The sequence below is a fragment of the Marmota monax genome, unplaced genomic scaffold (genome assembly GCF_021218885.2).
Source record: "Marmota monax isolate L192 unplaced genomic scaffold, Marmota_monax_Labrador192_F-V1.1 WCK01_AAM20220418_F8-fsc00061, whole genome shotgun sequence".
Lineage (NCBI taxonomy): Eukaryota > Metazoa > Chordata > Mammalia > Rodentia > Sciuridae > Marmota > Marmota monax.
In genome coordinates, this window is record NW_026695230.1 from 2,000,917 (window position 1) to 2,022,964 (window position 22,048).

The 22,048-nt window shown below is 33.6% G+C and overlaps 1 protein-coding gene across 4 annotated transcripts in view; it reads right to left on the reverse strand.

Moving 5' to 3' along the window:
- The window catches only part of Luzp2 (leucine zipper protein 2), a 510,973-nt gene that overhangs the window by 361,631 nt on the left and 127,294 nt on the right, over positions 1-22,048 (reverse strand). Inside the window, exons 2-3 of one of the 4 annotated variants that reach the window (XM_058577023.1) lie at positions 11,809-11,894; positions 9,560-9,658 (exon numbers count right to left, since the gene is read on the reverse strand). The exons of the other annotated variants lie outside the window; for them this stretch is intronic. Coding sequence (XP_058433006.1) covers positions 9,560-9,612 — 53 coding nt within the window. The 5' untranslated portion in view covers positions 9,613-9,658; positions 11,809-11,894. The remainder of the gene's footprint in view (positions 1-9,559; positions 9,659-11,808; positions 11,895-22,048) is intronic. 4 annotated transcript variants of the gene reach the window in all.

Sequence of the window (22,048 nt, forward strand, 5' to 3'; positions counted from 1 at the left end):
AGCATGGGAGGAATAGATGAATTCTAGATAGGGGAGAGGAGTGAGAGGGAAAGGGAGGGGGCAGGGAATTAGAAAGGATGGTGGAATATGAGGGACATCATTATCTTTTACCATCCACACTAAGGAAAAAAAATTATATTACTCATCATGTTTGTGGAGCAAAACACTATGATGAAGAACATTATTATTTGCCCTTATTTCTGACAAAATTTCCATGTCTTAACCCCAAAAAGCTGTGATTAGTTTCATGGCTAATTGGACTTTAAAAATATAACAAAAGGTCAGATTGGGATTGTATCCTGGAGTATCCAGATGAGCTCAATCTATTCACCTGGTCCTTAAAAGCAGAAGAATTCCTCTGGTTGGAATCAGAGGAGAAATGAAGCAGAAAAGCAGAGGAGGAGATGGGAACGTGTCAGTGTGATGAAGACTTGGCCTGTTGTTGCTAGCTTTGACTTTGGGAGAAGGGCAGACCTTAAACTGAGAGTGCATGTGGCCTGTAGAGTGGCCACCAGCCAACTTCCAGCAAGGAGGTAAGAAGCACAGTTTTTCAGTAACATGAAACTCAATTATTCCCCAAACAGAAGCTTCAAAGCAAATGCTTCCACAGGGCATCCAAGAAGGCACTAGGTCCTGACAACAGCTGAATTTAGTCAGCACCAGACTTTTTTTCTTTTGGGGGCAAGGGTACCTGGGATTGAACCCAGGGGCACTTACCTCCTGAGACATACCCCCAACCCTTTTTAAAAAAAATATTTTAATTAAAGACAGGGTCTCTTTAAGTTGCTTAAGCTTCACTGAATTGCTGAGGCTGGCTTTGAACTTGAAATCCTCCTGCCTCAGCCTCTTGAGCCTCTGGGATTATAGTATGTGCCACTAGGGCTGATAACCTGATTGGTTATCAACTCATTCTTCAATTAGTCAGCCTAGCAACACAGGTCTTTATCCTACAGAAGCCTCTACATTTGTTTTAACTTAATACATAGCCAATACAAAATTAATGCAAGAAGTGTATTTATTTTGACATTAGTTAGGAGCCAATGAGTACTTGTATAACATTTGTTCTAGAAGATTAGGATACTCCTGATCAACAGTAGGAATCTGATATTAATATATTTATCCTCCTAATTTTGAGTTCCATTTATTTTTATTTGAAGGGAAATATAAACTTTAAAACAATCGCAACAAGTTCTTGAATATTTCAAATCATTTCTTAGAGAAACGAAAAGAACTTTGGGATCAAATAGAATTCTGTTATTATCTTATTGAGAGTGGACAAATTATTAATGATTCACAAGTATCAGTGTGCTCAGTTATAAAAACAGGTATATTCTTCAGGTGATTGGTTAAGGGAAATAGAGTTATCATACTAAAACCTCACTTAGCACAATGCCCAGAATCTACAGGACATTCAAGAAGTGTTTGTGAGGACCTAAGCAACTTATTGAGGCCCTGTCTTTAAATAAAATATAAACAGGGCTGGAGATGTGACTATACACACTGAGTTCATTCTTTAGTGCAAGGTAGTGGGGCAGAAAGAAGGAAGAAAGAATGGACAAAAGAGAAAGGAAGGAAGGATGTTAGTTTTCTCACTTTGCACCAGAGATTTGGAAAAAAAAATGAATAAATAAGCAAGTAAAAAAAATGACAAAAGGTTTTAAAAAGACTTGGGGAAAATATCACCTGTATGCAGCAAACTCCGTTGTTCATGCAAATTGGTCACTAAATTCTGAACACAGACCCTTTTCTAAAGAATTTCACACTATACATTTCTTTCTTCTTGATATTTTTTTACAGAGCATTATAATCGGAGCAATGTATCAACCCAATCTGCACACATTTTTTTTTTCTGGCTTCCAAAGGACAATATTTTAGTTTCTATTTTAGCAATTTTGATGGCACTGTCTGTAATGGCACCCCTTTCAGCATCTGCAATCTGAAGAGCTTCTGGCTGCTCAACATCATCCCACAACCTGGCAGGTGCAGCTCACTTCCCAGACCATAACCCAGATGCTCCCTGCAGTATTAGTGTCCCAGTGTGAGGACATACACAGACAGCTGGTTTCCCAAATTCCTCTTCAGAGTTTAAAATGCTTAATGTAATGAAATCATGAATAATTACAATTATAAACACCTTCACATATTTAACAAAAGAGTGATTTTTGTCTTGAACTGGAAGAAGTCCCTATTGTCACAATTAAACATAACGTCTTAAATATACCCATGTGAAGCTGAAACAAAGAGTTTAAATTGAAAACAACCTGTCTTTTCATGGTTAACTGCCCCTTCATAATAAAATAACCAATGTTCACACGAATTATAAACCTTACTTTCATATATTATTTGTAGCATACTAATCTTCATCTTTAAATACAATAGCATAGAAAATAGTTTTTTTAAAAGCTAATTTTTGGCTTGTCTCACATTCATTGAAGGGGTAGTAGCTTAGTCTAAACATCTACACAAAATTGCAAAAAAAAAAAAAAAAAGGCCAAGCTTTATGTGTTCATTTTTCTGGAAAGAACTTTCACTAAATTCTTAATTCACATAACTCTGAAAAAATTAAGAAAAATTATTTGCTTAAGAAGTTAAAAATGATTAAACTTTCTAACTTCTATAAATTAATGAAGACGAGAAAAAATTTCCTAATAGTACAAACATGAAATTAGTTAAGTAAGTGAAATATTAGGCATATCATTCTGAACAGTAAGTGGAGGTGTCAGTTACTTTAGGGGATCCCCATACTTTATTACACATAGAACTGTGTGTGTGTGTGTGTGTGTGTATATATATTTAACAAAAGAGTGATTTTTGTCTTGAACTGGAAGAAGTCCCTATTGTCACAATTAAACATAAAGTCTTAAATATACCCATGTGAAGCTGAAACAAAGAGTTTAAATTGAAAACAACCTGTCTTTATATATATATATATATATATATATATATATATATATATATATAGGCATATATATATATATTTGCTCTTGCTGTGTATGAACTGTCGGGTTGTTATCTTGGGTCAACCTCTGTACTTTTGTCTTTCTTCTTTACCTTTTGCTCAATGGTATATAATTACTCAGTAGTGAAGAAATATTTTTTCCAGGGAAGTACCAAAATTGTTTAAGGGTGTGTTTATTCAAACTCCAAATCAAATATTAAAATTTCAGAAAGACTTCAATGTATTAATATTTGATATTCTATCCTCTCTTTGTGCACATTTAAGTAATCACTCATTCTCTCTCCATTATCATAATTTTCTTCAAATACAAACTTGCTGCAAAATATGTGGCACTGAAAAACTTTCCTGGCTATTTTCTAAAATCTCAGGTTTATGCTGTAAAAAAATTTCTTGAAGAAGTTGTCTATACTCCAATACCTATTTTCCTACTATCTCCGAGCCCAACATAATTTCTACTTTCATCTACACTGCCCTTTGGAAGTAAATTTTGTTAAACTTGTTGGTCACCTCTAGGGTACAAATATCAATGATAAGCTCTCCTCCTCCTCCTCTTCCTCCTCCTCCTCCTCCTCTTCCTCCTCCTCCTCCTCTTCCTCTTCCTCCTCCTCCTCCTCTTCCTCCTCCTCCTCCTCCTCTTCCTCCTCCTCCTCCTCCTCTTCCTCCTCCTCCTCCTCCTCTTCCTCCTCCTCCTCCTCCTCCTCTTCCTCCTCCTCCTCCTCCTCCTCTCATTATCCTTCCCCTTTCCCTTTCCCTTTCACCGCCCTCCTCCTCCTCTTCCTCCTTCTTCTCCCCCTTTGTTCTCCATCTTCTTCTGCTTCTTCTTTTCCTGTCTCGATTCGCATGATTTGTATTACTTTTCAAACTCTGCTTTATTTCCTTCTACCATACCCAGTTCCAGGAATAGAAAAACAAGAAATCCTCAGAATACTTATCTCTGCTCTATTAGTCTTACTTTGTGGATAATCTCAGCTAAACTCATGGCTATAAATCTCTCAGAAACAAGAGAGCAACAAATATACATCTCCATACTTGCTGCAAATATATATATATATATATATATATATATATATATATATATGAATTATATATGTATGCATATATACATATAATTTCATATATATATAATTTTATATACATACACATACATATAACTTTCATACATACACACATACATATATATACTCTTTATATATACACTCATGTATATGTACACATATATAGTATAATGCACAAAAAGAGGATGGAGGTGATTGTTAAGAATCTTCACAACCCTCAAAAATTAAGTGAATTTAATTCTTAAAAAGGAGAACACAGTGGTAGAAATTTGCAGTAATCAAGGAATTAATAATAATCTTGTTATTCAGAGCCCAGAAACACCACTTATGATTTGAAATAATAAATGAAATCAAATGTTGAGGAAGGCTTCTGCCTGTGATAGAAGCAACCTTTAACAGAACTCAGCTCTACCACTTGGCCTCCTGACTTAGGAGATAGTATCCAGGGCTATTACTGAAGGCATAATATCAAAATTAGGAGAGATGCAAATTACCTAATCTCAAAAAATATCAGTGACATTTGAATACCTGAAAAGAGCAGACTTCAAGGTCATTAATGCTTCTAAATAGTGTTTCAGTGATAAGAACATTATGAAAAAGATAATATGTCTGAACATTCAGATTGGGTGACCTGCACATAAGACCATTTAAAATTGGAAAGTTAATCTTATATGAATCTCACTAAGCTAAAATCTCCTTCCTTCCCTCACAATTTAAGAGGCTTATTCAGAATAAAGATATGCCTCAAGTGAGGTGGGTCTGATCCAGCACAAATAAAAATTACTCCCTGAAAGGAAATAGCCTCTGAAAAAGGATAAGCATGAAAAAGACCTGAGACCAGCATACGCCCATAGAGCACTGCCCTCTTAGCCAGGATCTTCTGTTTTTTGTGGGAAAGATTCTACTGGAAAGCCTCCTTCTTACCCTCCACTATTTCTCAGTGGGCAAACCCAGGTAATGGAAGTACATTTTCTTTTCAGAATAGAAAATCTTTAAAAATGAGAAAAGCCTTATAAAATAAAGGCTTATGAATGTTCTCTCCTTTTCCTTATTCAGGCAGATGTACAGCCATTTTTCTTACTTTCTTTCATTATGTTAGAGAGGATTAGTTACAGGATAGATCACATGCACTAGAATACCCTTATATATATGAGGGAGAAAACTCTAGTAATGATCAAAAACTAATTCTTCACTTACTGGGGCCCCTTAAAGAAAATAAATGAACCATGCAGTGTTTCTTTTACATTGAAGTTTGCAGAGTAGGAGAATTTTATGGTATAGTAATTTAAATTTATTCAAATAGTCTTTATAGTTTTAGTTTCTACTATCTACATAGTTTGGGGTTCAGTACTCAATTTTGATTTACAGCCTCCATAGTCTACCTGACTCCTTTGCCATGGTACACTCATACCCCAAGACCTGCAGCTGTACTTGCATTTTAGCTTCTGGAAGTAATCTTCAATCTCACATTGACATTACATTCCCACACACAAATACAGTAAAAAAATCAACATTTTGTGCTAAATAGCTCATGTGTTAGTGTCACAGGATGTTTAAAAATATTCGCATACATTATTTTGTGGCTAATTAGAAAGAACCTACATACTAGATCAATTGAATGTTACAATCAGTCCCTTAAATTTGTAGTGTGTATTAGAACAGGTACATATATGGGAATGTGTGTGCATATTTGTGAGTGTGTGTGTGTGTGTGTGTGTGTTTGTATGTGTTTGGGGGGTGGGTAGAGAGTTGGGAGGATGAGGAATTGAAAAAAATATATATTACTAAAGTGGACAAAAGTGATAAAATGCTAATAACTACCAGGTTGCATGCATGAATAAGCACAGGGATATTTGTGTCAAGGAATAGAAATTTAAAAACAGGGAAATGTCCTGGCTTATAAAAGATAAGGAAATGGGTGTTAGAAATGTTGAATTAAAGATGGCATGCATTTAAATAGAAAAATATTTTTATGTCAGTGGTGAACATAAATCTGGCACTTACAAAGAGATCAGAGTTCAGTTACAGAGTTAAAATCATTAAAGTGAAATAAGTGAAGTCATGGAATATGGGCAGAAGGACACTGGCATGGCTTAGAATGTATTACCAAAGGAAAAAGGAGCATGGATATTAGGTTAGGAAAGATAGTCCTAATGAAAATTTCTATGAGTAAGGATGGAAATGAGGACACATTGTTTGGTGAACCATTAGTTCTAGACACGTTTTGTCTTTAAAGTAATTGGTAATGGGAGCAGGAAGTACTGTATCACTTTTGGATATCAGAATATTTGAGGAATATTCAATTTATATTATAGGTAAATATGAAATATTAAAATATTTGTTTGATATTTTAGCTACAATAGAAACAGAAAAAGGACTAAAGCAGGTAAAATATTTAAAAAAAAAACAGGAAAAAAAACAAAAGTATCTTGGAAATAATGAGAGTCATGATACAAGTTATTAACTTCAAAATAAAATAAAGCAAAAAGGTAAATAATTTAATTTGAGAAAGATAATAATATAAGCTACATACCCAAAATGCTGTTGATATTTGTTTTTGTCTGTGATTTTTATTAGGAAAACCTTTAATATATAATTACATTTCACTTTATTTCATTTAGTTAAAAAAATCTACTTTCTCCAAAGAGGAAATAAACCTCCCTGGGGTTGTTTTGTGTGGCATAGACACATGCCTTTTGGAAAAACAATATCAATAGTTTTTCATGAGTTTTTAGATAGTAGGAATGTTCTTTTTTTAAAAGTTTATTTAAGTATTGGCTACACTGAGTCCTTACAATTATCTTTCTCTATAAATTTGATCAGTTGTTCATACAAATTTAAAAAATCCTATAGTAATAGAAGGCAGAAAAATAAAGAAGGGTGTTTTTTCATTATGCTAAATTAACTAAATGATGCATGGACTGAGAAACAACTGTGAATGTCCTGGGAAGAGGGTGAGCTTGGTGTATTAGAGGAAGAAAAAAGAAAATCACAATATGCTGGGGAAGTGTGGAATGAAATGAGAGCAGGGGAATTTCTCAAGTGGCATTTCTCCCCTGCTGTTTCTTTTTTGAGGTAAAAGAGAATAACACAAATAAGGACTCATAAAAAAATCTCAACTGCAGAATAAATAACCCCTCCTACGAGAGGTGAATTCAGACTTCAAAGGCCTGAAGCAGGAAAAGCCACTAAAGCTTCTTCCTCATTCATAATTCAATATTAAAACAATAAATACTAAATGATAATATGCATATATAGAAGTCTAAAAAATGCTTTTGTTTCCTGTGATGTCTGTTCAGGCCTGAGCTCAAAGTCACTCATCTAGTCCTCATCCCTCTATTGCTTTCCTGTGATTGTAGCTTTGGTACTATTGTGTGGAGCATATTTCTCACCTAAATATGTGTTTCCCTAGTTACCTTGAAACTTTGAGGGACTACTGGATAGAATATCACCAACAAGACATCAGCAAACATCTCAGAGGGAATTGGGGAAAATCACTTGTTTTCTTGAATGAAGAGGAGCCAAGGTCAAGGACACCCTCCACACTCAATCTGCCTTCCTTCCAAGAACATAGATGTGGTGACTCAAACAGAAGCAGGCGTCTTACAAGAATGAGACTACAAATTAGGAAAGCAAGGGTCCAAATCCTAATATGGAAGAACATTAAAATAGAAAAATCAGAGTCCTCGGTGACACTGAGCCACTGAAACTCGTCCATAACAATACACCTTAGACTTGTTTACGTGAGAAAATTAGACACTGTGCCTTAAGGTGTTGTTGTTTAGGCTTTCTGACATGTAAATTTAAAAGTAGTTTTGATTATTTAAACACTGATGTAACTTATAATTATGTATGTGTATATTTATTTACTTTTTGCAGAGCTGGAGATTGATCCCGGGAACTCAAGCTTGTTAGACGAGTGCTCTACCGCTGAACCACCCTTCTGGCCCTTTAAAAGCCACTATCCATTTTTACTTTCATAGTTTTGATGCATGATACGCTTGGGTTGTATGCATTTATTCTGAGCTCTATGGACATAAATCTGGGAAAAGCAACATTCACTGAGTTCTTATTAGGAGCAAAACAAAGACTTCAGATAATCTGTTGGACAGATGGTCTGTCCAACAGCTCTGCAATGCTATCAAGCAGGTGTGACAGCATTCACATTTAACAGATGAAGAAGCAAGTACAAAAATGAAACCATCCCAAGACCACACAATTAATGAATGGCAGTTAGAAAGGAACTAAGGTTATATTGCTACAGGGTCTCTGTCCATTTCTATAGCTTTTGCCTCTTAAAATGAATGAGCCATTAGATTACACAAGACTTAATGGACCAAGTTATTTTTTTTTACATAAACTTTATTTTCTGTGGAAAATCATGTAAAAAGAGAACGACTGTCTCTAAGGATAAACACACAGAATCTTTGTGTACATGTCCAAATCAAGCGTCCTTGTTAACTTTTTGTTAAAATTTAACTTGTCTATATAATTATGACTTCATGCTTTCAGACATAACACCAAAGCAACTTGGCAAACATCAGTCTAGTTGATATTATAAATGACCAAATAATATATATGTCTACTTTGTTGTGGAAGCTATTTTAAGAAAAAAAAAATACTGACAGATTGTTAATAGACTAAACTATCAGGTACTCCACTAATTAGATAAATTAGACACAGTATGCTTCTGTTTGCTTTGGAACCTGAAATTCGTGGAAACATTTGAACATGAGGATGGCAGCTGTCAAATGCTCTCCTTGAGTTAGATTTCCCCCATTGTCATGGCATTCTTCCAGTGCCCTGTGTACCCAAGATACTCTTGTCAATCTAATTTTAAAGTAACATGAGTGGCTATAGGATTACATGAACAAAACCATACACTTAAGCAAAAAATTAATTTGATAGATATAGGGACTTTAAACAAATGGGCTAACTGGGTCACAATATATTTTATATAGTTTATATGTGTGTGTTGGGGGTGTTTCTGGAAAAGGATATGGGAATCATTGAGCATATGACTGTACTGTTGTCTGTGATTTCTCTTTCTCTGTGAAAACTTCTTTCTCAAATTTGCAAAGGGCAGAAGCAGTCTGATAGTAAACTAAGAATGCAAATCATTATTAGGCAAAATACCAAAAGGATCCATGAAAACTAATGCTATAAATGAACAGTATGGGACTTGAAAGAAAAATTTAAATTATACTAGGACAAACAAAAAGACACAAGTAAAAATAATAAGAAGAACATTAGAACCAGTGTTTCTGAAGTGATATACATTAAATAGTCACAGTCACTGAATAAATACAAACGTATGGTGATTTTTTTTCCAGTTGTCTTGTTATTTAATCCAAAATTCTTTGCCAGCAATGATGTCTTTTACTTTTTAAATTTTCTTTGTATCTGATTATAGCAAAACTACTTTAAAGAAACAAATAAAGAGACACAAACCAAACTAACAAAAATATTTAGAAATTTATATTCTGGCATAATTAAGAAATCCTCCTGCCTTCCTTTTCTGATCAAGTGTCCTGTGGTTGAGTACCTGTTGATTTGGTGACTTGAACACTGGCATCCATGTTGATGTTGCATTTCCATCCCTACTTGAATCCTTCAATGGTTGTTCTTTCATTTTCTTTGTGTTCTAGGGTAAATATGAATATTTAAAAAAGAAGAAGAAGAACTATCCATTGCAAATAAGTTTGCTATCATTTTAGCTGTTTATTCTAGCTATGTCCATATGGTTTGGGTAGTCATGCAAAAAAGGGATACTGAACAAGAGGAGAGTGTGTACAGCATTCTTCATGATGCACCGTGAGTAGGAGGAGCAGAGCAGATGAGGATTTACCCTTCATTGCACAGTGTAAACAGCATCTGCGTGGGCTGTGGGCTGTGCTGAAGTTTCTGGGGAAGGAAGATTGTGGAGGACTCTCCCTGGCACTGTTCTCACAACCCATGTCTGAAAGTTCCAACAGGTTAGGGTAAATGCAGGCCCAGCTACTGGCAATTGAGGTAAACACAGAAGAGCCAAGAATGCCATCCTTCCAAACAAGACAATGGAAAAGTTGGCTGAAATTATGGCTGTTTAGAAATGTTGGAAACTAACTTTCAAAGGGAGTCACCAGGAAGTGAAATCAGTTCCCTGCATACTGTGTCACGGGGATGGAAGTATTCAGCTTTCAGAAATGACCACTCAGTCATAGAGTGAAAATTCTTTGCCTATGCAGAAGTAGTGTCACTCAGGAGAGGAAATATAATTTTTTGTGTGTGGTCCTAGAATTTTAGTTAACCTGACACCAATTGTATTAATGAAAGATAATTATAGTATGAATATAACAAGACCACTCTATTAATTAGAATCATCCCTGAATTATCCCCCTGTACAATTGTACAGTCATGAAAAACAGAAAACCAAAATCTGTACTATATATTGGCAAGGAAACACTTCCCTAGCTATAGTTATGTGAAGAAAGTAGCCCTTTTATGTGGCCTAGTAGAAAGAAGAGTAGTGAAGTTAGCCAATCCCCCCAAAATAAATGCCAAATGTTTTCTCTGATATAAGGAGGCTGACTCATAGTGGGGTAGGGAGAGGGAGCATGGGAGGAATAGATGAATTCTAGATAGAGCAGTGAGGTGGGAGGGAAAGGGGGGGTCAGGGGATGAGCAAGGATGGTGGAATGGGATAGACATCGTTATCTAAAGTATATCTATGAAGACTCAAATTGGTGTCAACATACTTTATATACAACCAAATATATGAAAAATTGTGCTGGATATGTGTAATAAGAATTGTAATGCATTCCGCTGTCATTTTTTTAAAATCAATTAAAAGAAAGAAAGAAAGAACAGTTCCTTGATTCTAATTTAACAGACAACTCTTATACTATGGAACTCTAGTTTCTTTAAAGTTATTCAGCCATTGAATTATCCCACTTTTACTTTCAAAGTATTTCAAATTTCTTCCACTGCTTAATCTCTACTCCGTCTCTGTTTTCAACACTAATAATTTAAGCTGTCATCACATTTTGTCTAGATATTAGCCTTCAGAATTCTCTTTACCTCAAATAATCTTTCCTTAACAAAAATTTAATCAGGCACCTCTAAGTTGTTTTATTTCTGTGACTAAGCTTTATCCTCAAGCTTCCCTTTTCAAGAGCAGAAAAGCTACTCAGCTTAGTAAGACCTTCCTCCAGCCCCCACACCTTCAATTTTTGATCCCCCTGGTCTGTCTTCACAAGAATACTCTCAAGATAGTTTATCCATTATCCAACTGTCTCTGGGGATGTTTCCTCTTAGTAATTTTGTATGAATTGACTTCCTCATTGCTACTTGGTTAGTAATGACTCTTTTCCTTCTGTGCGGATTTGAGCCCAATCTGTCTCCCTTAACACCAAAATTTCACTGCAGTAGTCCCTTGAATAAAGTGTTCCTTGTCATCTTTAATGAATGTCAGAAGAATAGTCCCTTCATATTCCCCACTGGATAAACCAAGTGAGATTTGTAAATTCAAATCTGAGCATATTACCTCCTCACATAGAATTACTAATGATTATTCATTTTGACACAGTGGTTTCCAAATTTTTTGACATGTGGAACTTCATATTGAAATAAAATTCTATATGGAGAGGTTCCATGGGTTTGAGGAGGATTGAATAGGATGACAGAGGCACTTTTTTTTAGGACATCGTATTCTCTATAATATAGTGGAAGACATATTATACTGTGAATTTGTCAAACCCATCGAATTTTATAATGTGAAAAGTTAACCATGTAGCAGGAGGTGGTGATGCATACCTGTAATTCATTCCTGAGATTGTGGAGACTGAGGCAGCAGGATGGCAAATTCAAGACTATCCATGGCAACTTAGCAAGAACCTGTACTAAAATTAAAAAAAAAAAAAAGAGCAAGGATTGAGGATGGAACTCAATACTAGTGTGCCCCTGGGCTCAATCCCCAGTGTTGGAAAAAGAAAGGGAAAGAAAGAAAGAAGGAAAGAAAGAAAGAAAGAGAGAGAGAGAGAGAGAGAGAGAGAGAGAGAGAGAGAGGAAGGAAGGAAGGAAGGAAGGAAGGTAGGAAGGAAGGGAGGACAGACTTCAAGGTATACAACTTTTGGAAACAAACAAAAAATATATATATTGGAAGATCCCAGAATGAAATGTAGTGGGCGAAAACAATTGAAATATACTACAGCTATACCATATAATGCTGAATTGTATTCACATAAAATTTTATAGTTTAATTGAAGTATTAACTTCCATATATTTATAAAGCTATGGTATAGTTTGTGAATCATTTAACAATATTTTAAAATTTTCTATTCTAGATAACATTGCCTCTTACTTTTTGACTAAGATTTTGTAAACATTCCAAAAAAATCCCTGATTTTCAAAAATAAATTATTGTAAATGATGTTACTTATGATATTTGGAGGCTAGCAGTAGCAATGACTTGAAGTATTTTAATAGATGTCTTTTATAGGTCAATTTTCAGTCATTAAATATGCATTATTCTTTTTCTCTAATTAGAAAATATTTCATTTTTAGAAAAGGTTGATAAATGGGTTCTTTGGCCAGTTTAGATTCCCCGCCCCCGCCCCCAGGTAGGCATCTCTCTCCAAATATATCTTACAACATTTTGATACCCAACAATGACACTAAAGAAACTCAGATACCATTTGGTTGTCTTTTTCATCAATTCATCCCAAATTATGAAAGTAAAATTATTTGTTGAAACACTGTGTTTTTTCAATTTTTTAAATGAATTGTTCATCCTTAAGCAGGATGGTAACTTTGAAAGTAAAGATTTTTCTAATTGGAGTCGTATAGATTGTTGAATATATCAACATGGCTTGAAAGTTATTTCAATCTTGTTACATTAGAGAACAAGTAATGGATTAAGTAATGAATTTGATCTGATAAAGAAACAGTGACTTTCTTGTTAGAAAAAAAAATTGTAATAACAGATTTCCCTAGGGATCAGCAATGTGCTTCAAAATCAAAAAGGAAATTATGTGATGATGTTCTATTGTGTTAAAATAAATTTAGACAGTAAGCAATATAAAAATAAAACTCACAAGTTATACATTGCACCTAAAATTTTGGTACTGACATCCTCATGACTACTAATGCTTCTATTTTACATAACAATATTCCATGACTCCTTAAACAAATTTGAAGGCAATTTTAATATGGCCTGGTACTTGCACAGTCTAATATTGCTTTTACATCATTGATGCAAAATCTGCTATAAGATTTACAGCTGAGTTAATAAGTCAAAATTCAGTCTAAATAAACACAGATATCTTTTGTATATGCTCTATGTTTTTATAGATTCTCATTTAATCAGATTTCATGCATTCTTCACTGTTTAAACAGAGCATCAGGTTTGTTACATGCACAACCTCATTATTAAGTCTTTTTGCTCAATGTCGAAAGAGGATTGTCTCTTAAAAAAATTGAAATTTCCACAACTACCCACCAATCTCCCTATCTTTTGTACTGCATTATACGATGTATTTATTTATTTATATCTTTATTAGTGCCCACAAGGGTCTAACATTTACCTCAATGGGACTAAACCTTAGACAGGATTATTCCTGACTCCTTTCTCTCAGTGCTTTTACTTTAGAAAATGTCCACTTATAACTTCTTTCTCTATCTCTGTTAGATATAAATTTATAACACAGAAATAAATACCTTTCTCAAGGACTTTGGAATTAACCCTTCAAAATGTAATTGTTGAAAGAAATATCTTAGTCACCAGCATCTGTGAGACGGAGTTAGGAAACTAAGTTCAGAAAAATACAATTTGTAAAACCAATAGTAATTTTTAAAAAGATTTTAAAATAATGTCACAGGAAAAAGTAGACCAATTCCATATGTAAAAGTTTCAGAGTTCCAATTGAACTCTTCCTCTCCCAGATTGTACTGAGGCATAGAAGAAAGACACCCCTGACATTGGGAAGAGGAAGGCAGAGGGTTCTGTCCAAGTGGAAATACAGTAGTAGGGAATTACATGTATTATAGTAGAAAAAATAGATGGTTTATAAAAACAAACAAATTAAAAAAAAAAAAACAACACCTCCCCACATTACACAAAACATAAACAAACAAACAAAGGGACCAGAACTAAACTCAAAAACAACAACAACAACAACAAAAAACTCAAGAAAACATAAAATGCTGGAAACAGATAGGCAGAAGAGAGCTGAAAATATTGTATTGAAGGTGGAAAAATATATGGCACAAGGAAAATAGTAATAATGTATTATAAAATTTTGCAAAATTAATTAGAGAATCAATATGGCAAATTACAAAAATATGATGATAACAAAGATGAAAAGCAAATAGTAAAATTAAAACATTTGTTTGTTTCTACTGTTAGAGACAAAATGATTCCATCTTAGTGTAAAATATATATTAATTGATGAGAGCAAATAATGATGTGATTGCAAATCTCAATTTTTATTGTAGAAGAACGGTTTGATGACATTTTAGTTAGTAAAGTAATAAAAAGATCAAAGTTATCTGGAGAGTATAGAATATTTTGTATCACAGCTCACAAGTTTTTGCAAATTTTCTTTGTCTTTTCCTGTGGTAACTGCTAATATAGTAGTTAATATAGGATTTTAAAAATTTTTCTTAATTTCAATTTTTGTTTTGATTGTTAGAATATATTTCTGGGAAAATCAGCCATTATACAAAAAAATAAAGAAAGACTTCTCTTTAGGTTGGTAGTATGTATTTAATTTGTGCTTGTCTAGTCTCCTTTCTAATTTTGTATTAATTGTTTATCTTTTTTAGATTTGTTAATATGGTATCAATTCATTCTATAATTTTTTTGAAAACCAGTCCCTACATTTCTTCATTATTTCTAATCATTTCTATGTTTATACACATTAATTTCCACTTTTATTATAATAAATTCTTTGTTTGCTTTCATTACACTTTTTTTTTGTTTTCTTAATTCCTTAACAAAGCAATTAATTGGTTCTTCCTCTTTTCTCTCTCTCTCTGTCACAAACACATATACACACACACAAACACACATACACACACATTAAATGCCTTTTTAAAGGCTATGAAATATCACCTAAACCTTGTTTTAGGCTTTTTGCAAATTCTGTATTCCTTGAGTTTTTGTTTTACTACATTGCAGTTTGCAAGTTAGCTTGAATGGTTTTGTCAAACAAAGATTTCCCTGGTTTTCCTTAAATCTTTTCTTCATTAAAATATCTTAGCATTTAGATGTTTTTATTTTGTTTTACTTTTTAAATGTTTTTTACTAATAGTTTATAATATGATTGTTCTGCTTATAAAAATTGAACTTGTATAATATACATTTTGGAAATTTGTTTTTGTTTTGTTAAATAATGGGCAGTTTTATAAGGATTTTATTGATGACATTAAAGAAAACTTTAATTTCAAGTTCTGCAAATTTATATACTATATTTTAGGACTATATTTTTAAATATGATTTTTTCTCAACAGTTTTTTTTGGGTATGAGCTAAAGTCAAGTTTAAAATATTTATTCCATTTCTTCATTTATTCCACTCAATTATTATACTCTAAATTTTGTTGTTTCCCTTTTTATACACAACATTGTCATACATTGATACAGTGTCAATATTCTCTTTTGTTTTTTAGTTATTAATCAGCTCTTTAACTTATTGACTTAGCATTTGTTATTCTTTTTATATATGTTCTGTAATTATTATTGTTACAATTCAGAGAATCTCTTTTGCATAGTAGAAAAGTGGATTTACTAAATTTTATATACTGAAATTTTGAGTATGTTTAGACTAATTTATTTTATATTACCTTATTATAATATGTTTTATCTTTAATGCTAACCTTATTTTCCAACCTTTCATGTGTTTTTGATTGTGTTGTTGTAAACGGGAACTCTGCCCAAGTAGATTGAAAAATAGGGGTAGGAAGAATGAACACCATTCAAATGTTTTAAAAGTAACCCAAGACAGGCATGGTAGAGCATGCCTATAATTTCAGTGATTCAGGAGGCTGAGGTAGGAGTACCAAAAGTTCAAGGGTAGCCACAGCAAATTAGCAAAGCCTTTTTTATTCTGAATATTTCTTTTTTATACTATTATTAGTTGTTTAAAACATTACACAGTTATTGATATATCATATTTCACACATTTGATTCAAGTGGGTTATGAACTCCCATTTTTACCCCGTATACAGATTGCAGAATCACATCGGTTACACATCCACGTTTTTGCATATTGCCATACTAGTGTCTGTTGTATTCTGTTGCCTTTCCTATCTTGTACTGTCCCCCCTCCTCTCCACTCCCCTCCCATCTTCTCTCTCTCTACCCCATCTACTGTAATTCATTTCTCCCCCTTGTTTTTTTTCCTTTCCCCTCACTTCCTCTTATATGTAATTTTGTATAACAATGAGGGTCTCCTTCCATTTCCATGCAATTTCCCTTCTCTCTCCCTTTCCCTCCCACCTCTCTTACCTGTTCAATGTTAATCTTCTTCTCCTGCTCTTCGTCCCTGCTCTGTTCTTAGTTACTCTCCTTATATCAAAGAAGGCATTTGGCATTTGTTTTTTAGGGATTGGCTAGCTTCACTTAGCATAATCTGCTCTAATGCCATCCATTTCCCTGCAAATGCCATGATTTTGTCATTTTTTTGTGCAGAGTAATACTCCATTGTGTATAAATGCCACATTTTTTTATCCATTCATCTATTGAAGGGCATCTAGGTTGGTTCCATAGTCTAGCTATTGTGAATTGTGCTGCTATGAACATCGATGTAGCAGTATCCCTATAGTACGCTCTTTTAAAGTCTTTAGGGAATAGTCCGAGAAGGGGAGTAGCTGGGTCAAATGGTGGTTCCATTCCCAGCTTTCCCAGGAATCTCCATACTGCTTTCCAAATTGGCCGCACCAATTTGCAGTCCCACCAGCAATGTACAAGTGTACCCTTTTCCCCATATCCTCGCCAGCACTTGTTGTTGTTTGACTTTGTAATGGCTGCCAATCTTACTGCAGTGAGATGGCATCTTAGGGTGGTTTTGATTTGCATTTCTCTGACTGAACCAATTCTAAGCAGGAAGAGTGAATCAGGCTGTACAGCAATACCAGACTTCAAACTGTACTACAGAACAATAGTAACAAAAACAGCATGGTACTGGTAACAAAACAAGCAGGTGGACCAATGGTACAGAATAGAGGACACAGAGACTAATCCACAAAGTTACAACTATCTTATGTTTGATAAAGGGGCTAAAAGCATGCAATGGAGGAAGGATAGAATCTTCAACAAATGGTGCTGGGAAAACTGGAAATCCATATGCAACAAAATGAAACTGAATCCCTTTCTCTCACCATGCACAAAAGTTAACTCAAAATGGATCAAGGAGCTTGATATCAAATCAGAGACTCTGTGTCTGATAGAAGAAAAAGTTGGCTCCAATTTACATATTGTGGGGTCAGGCTCCAAATTCCTTAATAGGACACCCATAGCACAAGAGTTAAAAACAAGAATCAACAAATGGGACTTACTCAAACTAAAAAGTTTTTTTCTCAGCAAGAGAAACTATAAGAGAGGTAAATAGGGAGCCTACATCCTGGGAACAAATTTTTACTCCTCACACTTCAGATAGAGCCCTAATATCCAGAGAAAATAAATAACCCAAAAAACAAATAGGCCAAGTACCTGAACAGACACTACTCAGAGGAGGACATACAATCTATCAACAAGTACATGAAAAAATTCTCACCATATCTAGCAAAGCCTTAAATAACATAGTGACTCTGTTTCAAAATAAGAGTGAAAAAAAAGTGGGGAGAGTATATTTCAGTGGTAAAGCACCCTAGGAGCAATCGCCAGTATTCAAAAATAAATAAATAAATAGATAAATAAATAGTAGTCCAGGCAAGTGATGATTGTGAGTAGGATGAGAATGTTAGTTGTATAGATAAAGAGGAAATCATATATGGTCATGTGTATGAATCAAATGAGAATACCAGCATGTATTTACATTATTACTAATACTTGACATACATTATCACATTTGCATTCGTATGATGACATTAGTATATTTACTCCTCTGTATCATTGGAAAACACTGAGATACATAAAAATCACTACTTTATGACACAAATTTACTATTCAAGCCCAAGAATACAGATTTGGAATCCACACTCTTGAGCGCCTATGTAAAATTACATTGTTTTATTTATAGCCCCGGTTCCATATTGGTTCTTTCCAGTTATTGCTCATTGTTTTCTGAATGGAAAAATATTCTTGACAGTCTACATATTTGCTGATGAACTGCAGAATATACTGTAGCTGAAAACATCTTCAGTTTGGGATGCTGATGCTGACACAGAATACCATCCATCATATTATCAGTTAGGCATATAAAACTCAAGTTTTCTCTCAGCCTGTCTCACCATGGACAAATAAGGAAATCTTCCTTGCTTCCAGACAAGCCCCACTTATTCCAGGTTATTTATTTCTTATGGATAATTTAGAGCCAATGTATTTCTTTTCAGCTGACAATGAGAAGCTCCAGAATAGATTGCCACCCAGTGTGTTTTCTCCAAACTTCCACTCAGACAATATGTTCCTTGTAAGACTGGCATCCTCTTTTCCTCTCATTCTGCAGTCACCCACTGCTTGGGTAGGCTTGCAATGTTTGCCTGCACTTGTATTTAAAGTAAAAAATTGTTGTGGGGCTTCTTATAAATACTGAGATTCACTTTTAGTCAACACTGGCTCTTAGCTTTTATGTCCTTGAAAGTAACCTGGGTTGATTTGTTCCAAGTTTTACAACATCTGATATCCTCAGAATCTCTCTCCCAGTTTCATATTTTTTTTTCTTTTTTAATATGTTTCTTTAGTTGTACATGGACACAATGACTTTATTTATTTATTTTTATGTGATGATGAGGATTGAACCTAGTGCCTCACAGGTACTGAGCAGGCACTCTACCACTAAGCCCCAACACCAACCCTAAAATTTCTTTTTTATATTAAAAAAAATATTTTAGTTGTTTTCAGTTGTTATATAGAAGACAGTGAGATAGAAATACCTGTGCTATGATAACTTTAACAAAATTGTCATTGGTTTGATTTCATTTAAATTGAGGAAAATGATTAATTAGGAAAAATAACATAATAAATACTTATTATTTAAGTAGGAAAACAGCAGAAAGCAAACTATATATTCTATTAAATCACATTTGGTATCCAGATTTATGAGAAATAATATGTTCAACTGTATTTAGTTAACCAACTAAACTTAGTTTGGTATTTACTTTGGTGAAAAATATATTTTAATGTAGATTAAAATGTTTTTTAAATTTATTTTGCCTTAAAAGTATGCACACATGATCACACACTCAAAACCTTTTCTGATCTGATATTTTAAATCTTATATATTGCATTTAAAAGTCAACTTCTGGTACAAAAATTGTGTTATGGAATGTCAAGGTGAGATCAAGTGTTTATTTTTTGTAGTACTGTAATAATATTATAAATGTCATTACTCTTTATGCATAGAAACAAAAAAAAAGTAAAACTGTGAATTATTGATTTCATTAGCTTTTGACAATTGTTTTTGAAGTAATAAGTATATCTTTATGTTATTATTAAAGTTGCTGTGGTAACTAATGGAAGTCAATTGAGAGATGGATCACTTGAGAGACTGAATTAACATTGCATTCATTTGTTCTTTTGGTACATATCATTCATCCTTACTAGATTCATACTAAGAAACACTAGGCTGTTCAGAGCCAAAGAAGCAAAATAAGGCATTTATTTCATTTGATGCTTTGTTTTAAAATATTGGAACAAAGAGCAGTGATATCTTTAACTTCATGATTTCAAACTCCTTCTTCCTCCAACTTGCAAAGTTAAATGACTACAAGGGCCAAGTAGGTAACATAAAGGGGCTGGGGGGACAAAACAAGCTAAAAACCAAGCCAAGACTCAAGCAGCTAATTGTTCATGAAACCATGGATCCAAAAGAAAAGTATTTACTTTTAAAAAGCAGTAGAGCTAAACACTGGGACAACTTGAAGAGGATACTTGGTCCTAGTTTGAGGAAATAATAGGGCTTGGGAACCTGAGAAACTAGACAAGCAAACTATTGAACTTAAGGGTATTTGTGATAAGTGGCACATCTTTTATATATTCTGACAACTGTTTCACTTAAAAGGAATTATGTGAACCAATAGACTGACAACCAAACAAAAAACAAACAAAAAAATCTACACTGAAGACAATACCATCATGTTTATTTCTGATCATGGTATAATCTCACTAAAAGGTTTGGAAAATAATTTCTATGTCACATTTTGAGCCATACTCTCGTTTTAATATCATATTTTCTTTTACACATTTTCGCCTTTATTTTCTTGAACCTCATTCCAAGTCTTTGATTAATTCATAATGTTCATAAGGAGGTAACAAGCAGAGAGAGATGAATAAATTGCTCAAGATTTTATTATAGTAAAATTTGAGAGATAAATAAGTTGCTCAAGATTATATTATAGTAAAATCTTGCTATATAAAACCAGTTTAGGCTATATTGTCTTTAAATAGACATATGCAAATATTTTGCCAGTTAAAAATATAAAGAATACTGTTTCCCCCAAATTTAAAGATGTCAGAAATGATGATTTCAATGCACACAATTTTAATTATGCATAAGACTTTAATAAAATAACTAATTGTTAATTTTGTGTATAGGGGAAAAATCTTTTTTTACTACATGTTTAATATCAGCAATCATATTTTGAGATTTATTCAATCATTTAAAAATATTTATTCTTTAAATTTAAAAGAATGATGGATATAGAAAATGGATCATAATTCACAGAATAAATTTGGCATACAAACTTGGCCTTTCAGAAAGTTGTTCTGAAATTTTTGAATGACAATATTTCATGTATCCTTTGCTAAGAAAAATCACACTTAAAGTCATCTTTAATATATTTGGTTTAGATTTAAGGTGACCTAAATATCCTCCTTTTATATTTAAATATTTGAAAACACTGTGGCAGACCTATATTTTGGTTTTGAGATGGAGTATATTTTGTGTTCACTACTATAAAATGCCTTTGAATGTGAGACAAGTCAAGTGTAAATAACTTTGCAAGATAAAGCATATACATCAAGGTACATTTATATGTGGCTCTTATGAAAAAGATAATACAATCACCAGGACTGAAAAAGGCTGGACACATCAAAACAGCACTGTCTTTTCCTCCTATTGCTCCAATTTACTTTCTGAACTCTATAGTTCTAAACCAACCTTCTTTCCTCACCAAACAGGAATTCAGCAATCTTTTTTATTACATCCATTGGTTGCAGTTCTTTTCATTGTTTAATACACTACTTTGCTGAAGCAGTCTAAAACAGTGTTCTCTCAAACAAGATAGGGTGAATGCTAATATCCCACAACACCAGAAAGACATGTATCTCTGACCATTTCAGGCTTTCTTGCCAATTTAGTTTGTAGCCTGTGTAACATCCTGCATTACCTTGTTGGGAGAATTTCAGTCTGCCACTGTGATTAAGGTTAGTCCATTGTATTTATTTGCCTTTGTCTCATATGATGGAGAGGGTCCGTGAGACTTTGGACCATAGCTGCTTTTTAAGGCACAGATGTTGCCTTAAAATAGGGGATGCTATTAGGTTTGATATCATGAGCAGACAGAGATTTTGGTATGCTAATTGGTGATCACCAGGGATTTTTACAAGAAAAATTCTGTAATTCCTATACAAGATTCCTGAAGACATACATTAGAAAGCATATCTGTTATATGTATTCTGCTAGCAGTGCTCCTTTATTGCAATGCACCGAATATAATGGTGTGGAGGAGCTTAGCTAAGCATAAATCGTCTTTTCACCTATATACAGACTCCATGTCACTTTCACACATTTTAGGACATTTGGTCCAGATTTATTTTAAATTATTTTTTTTTTGTGAGAAATGCTTATTTGATCAGAAAATATCAAGTTCTTTCACAATGTTACCAAATGCATAATA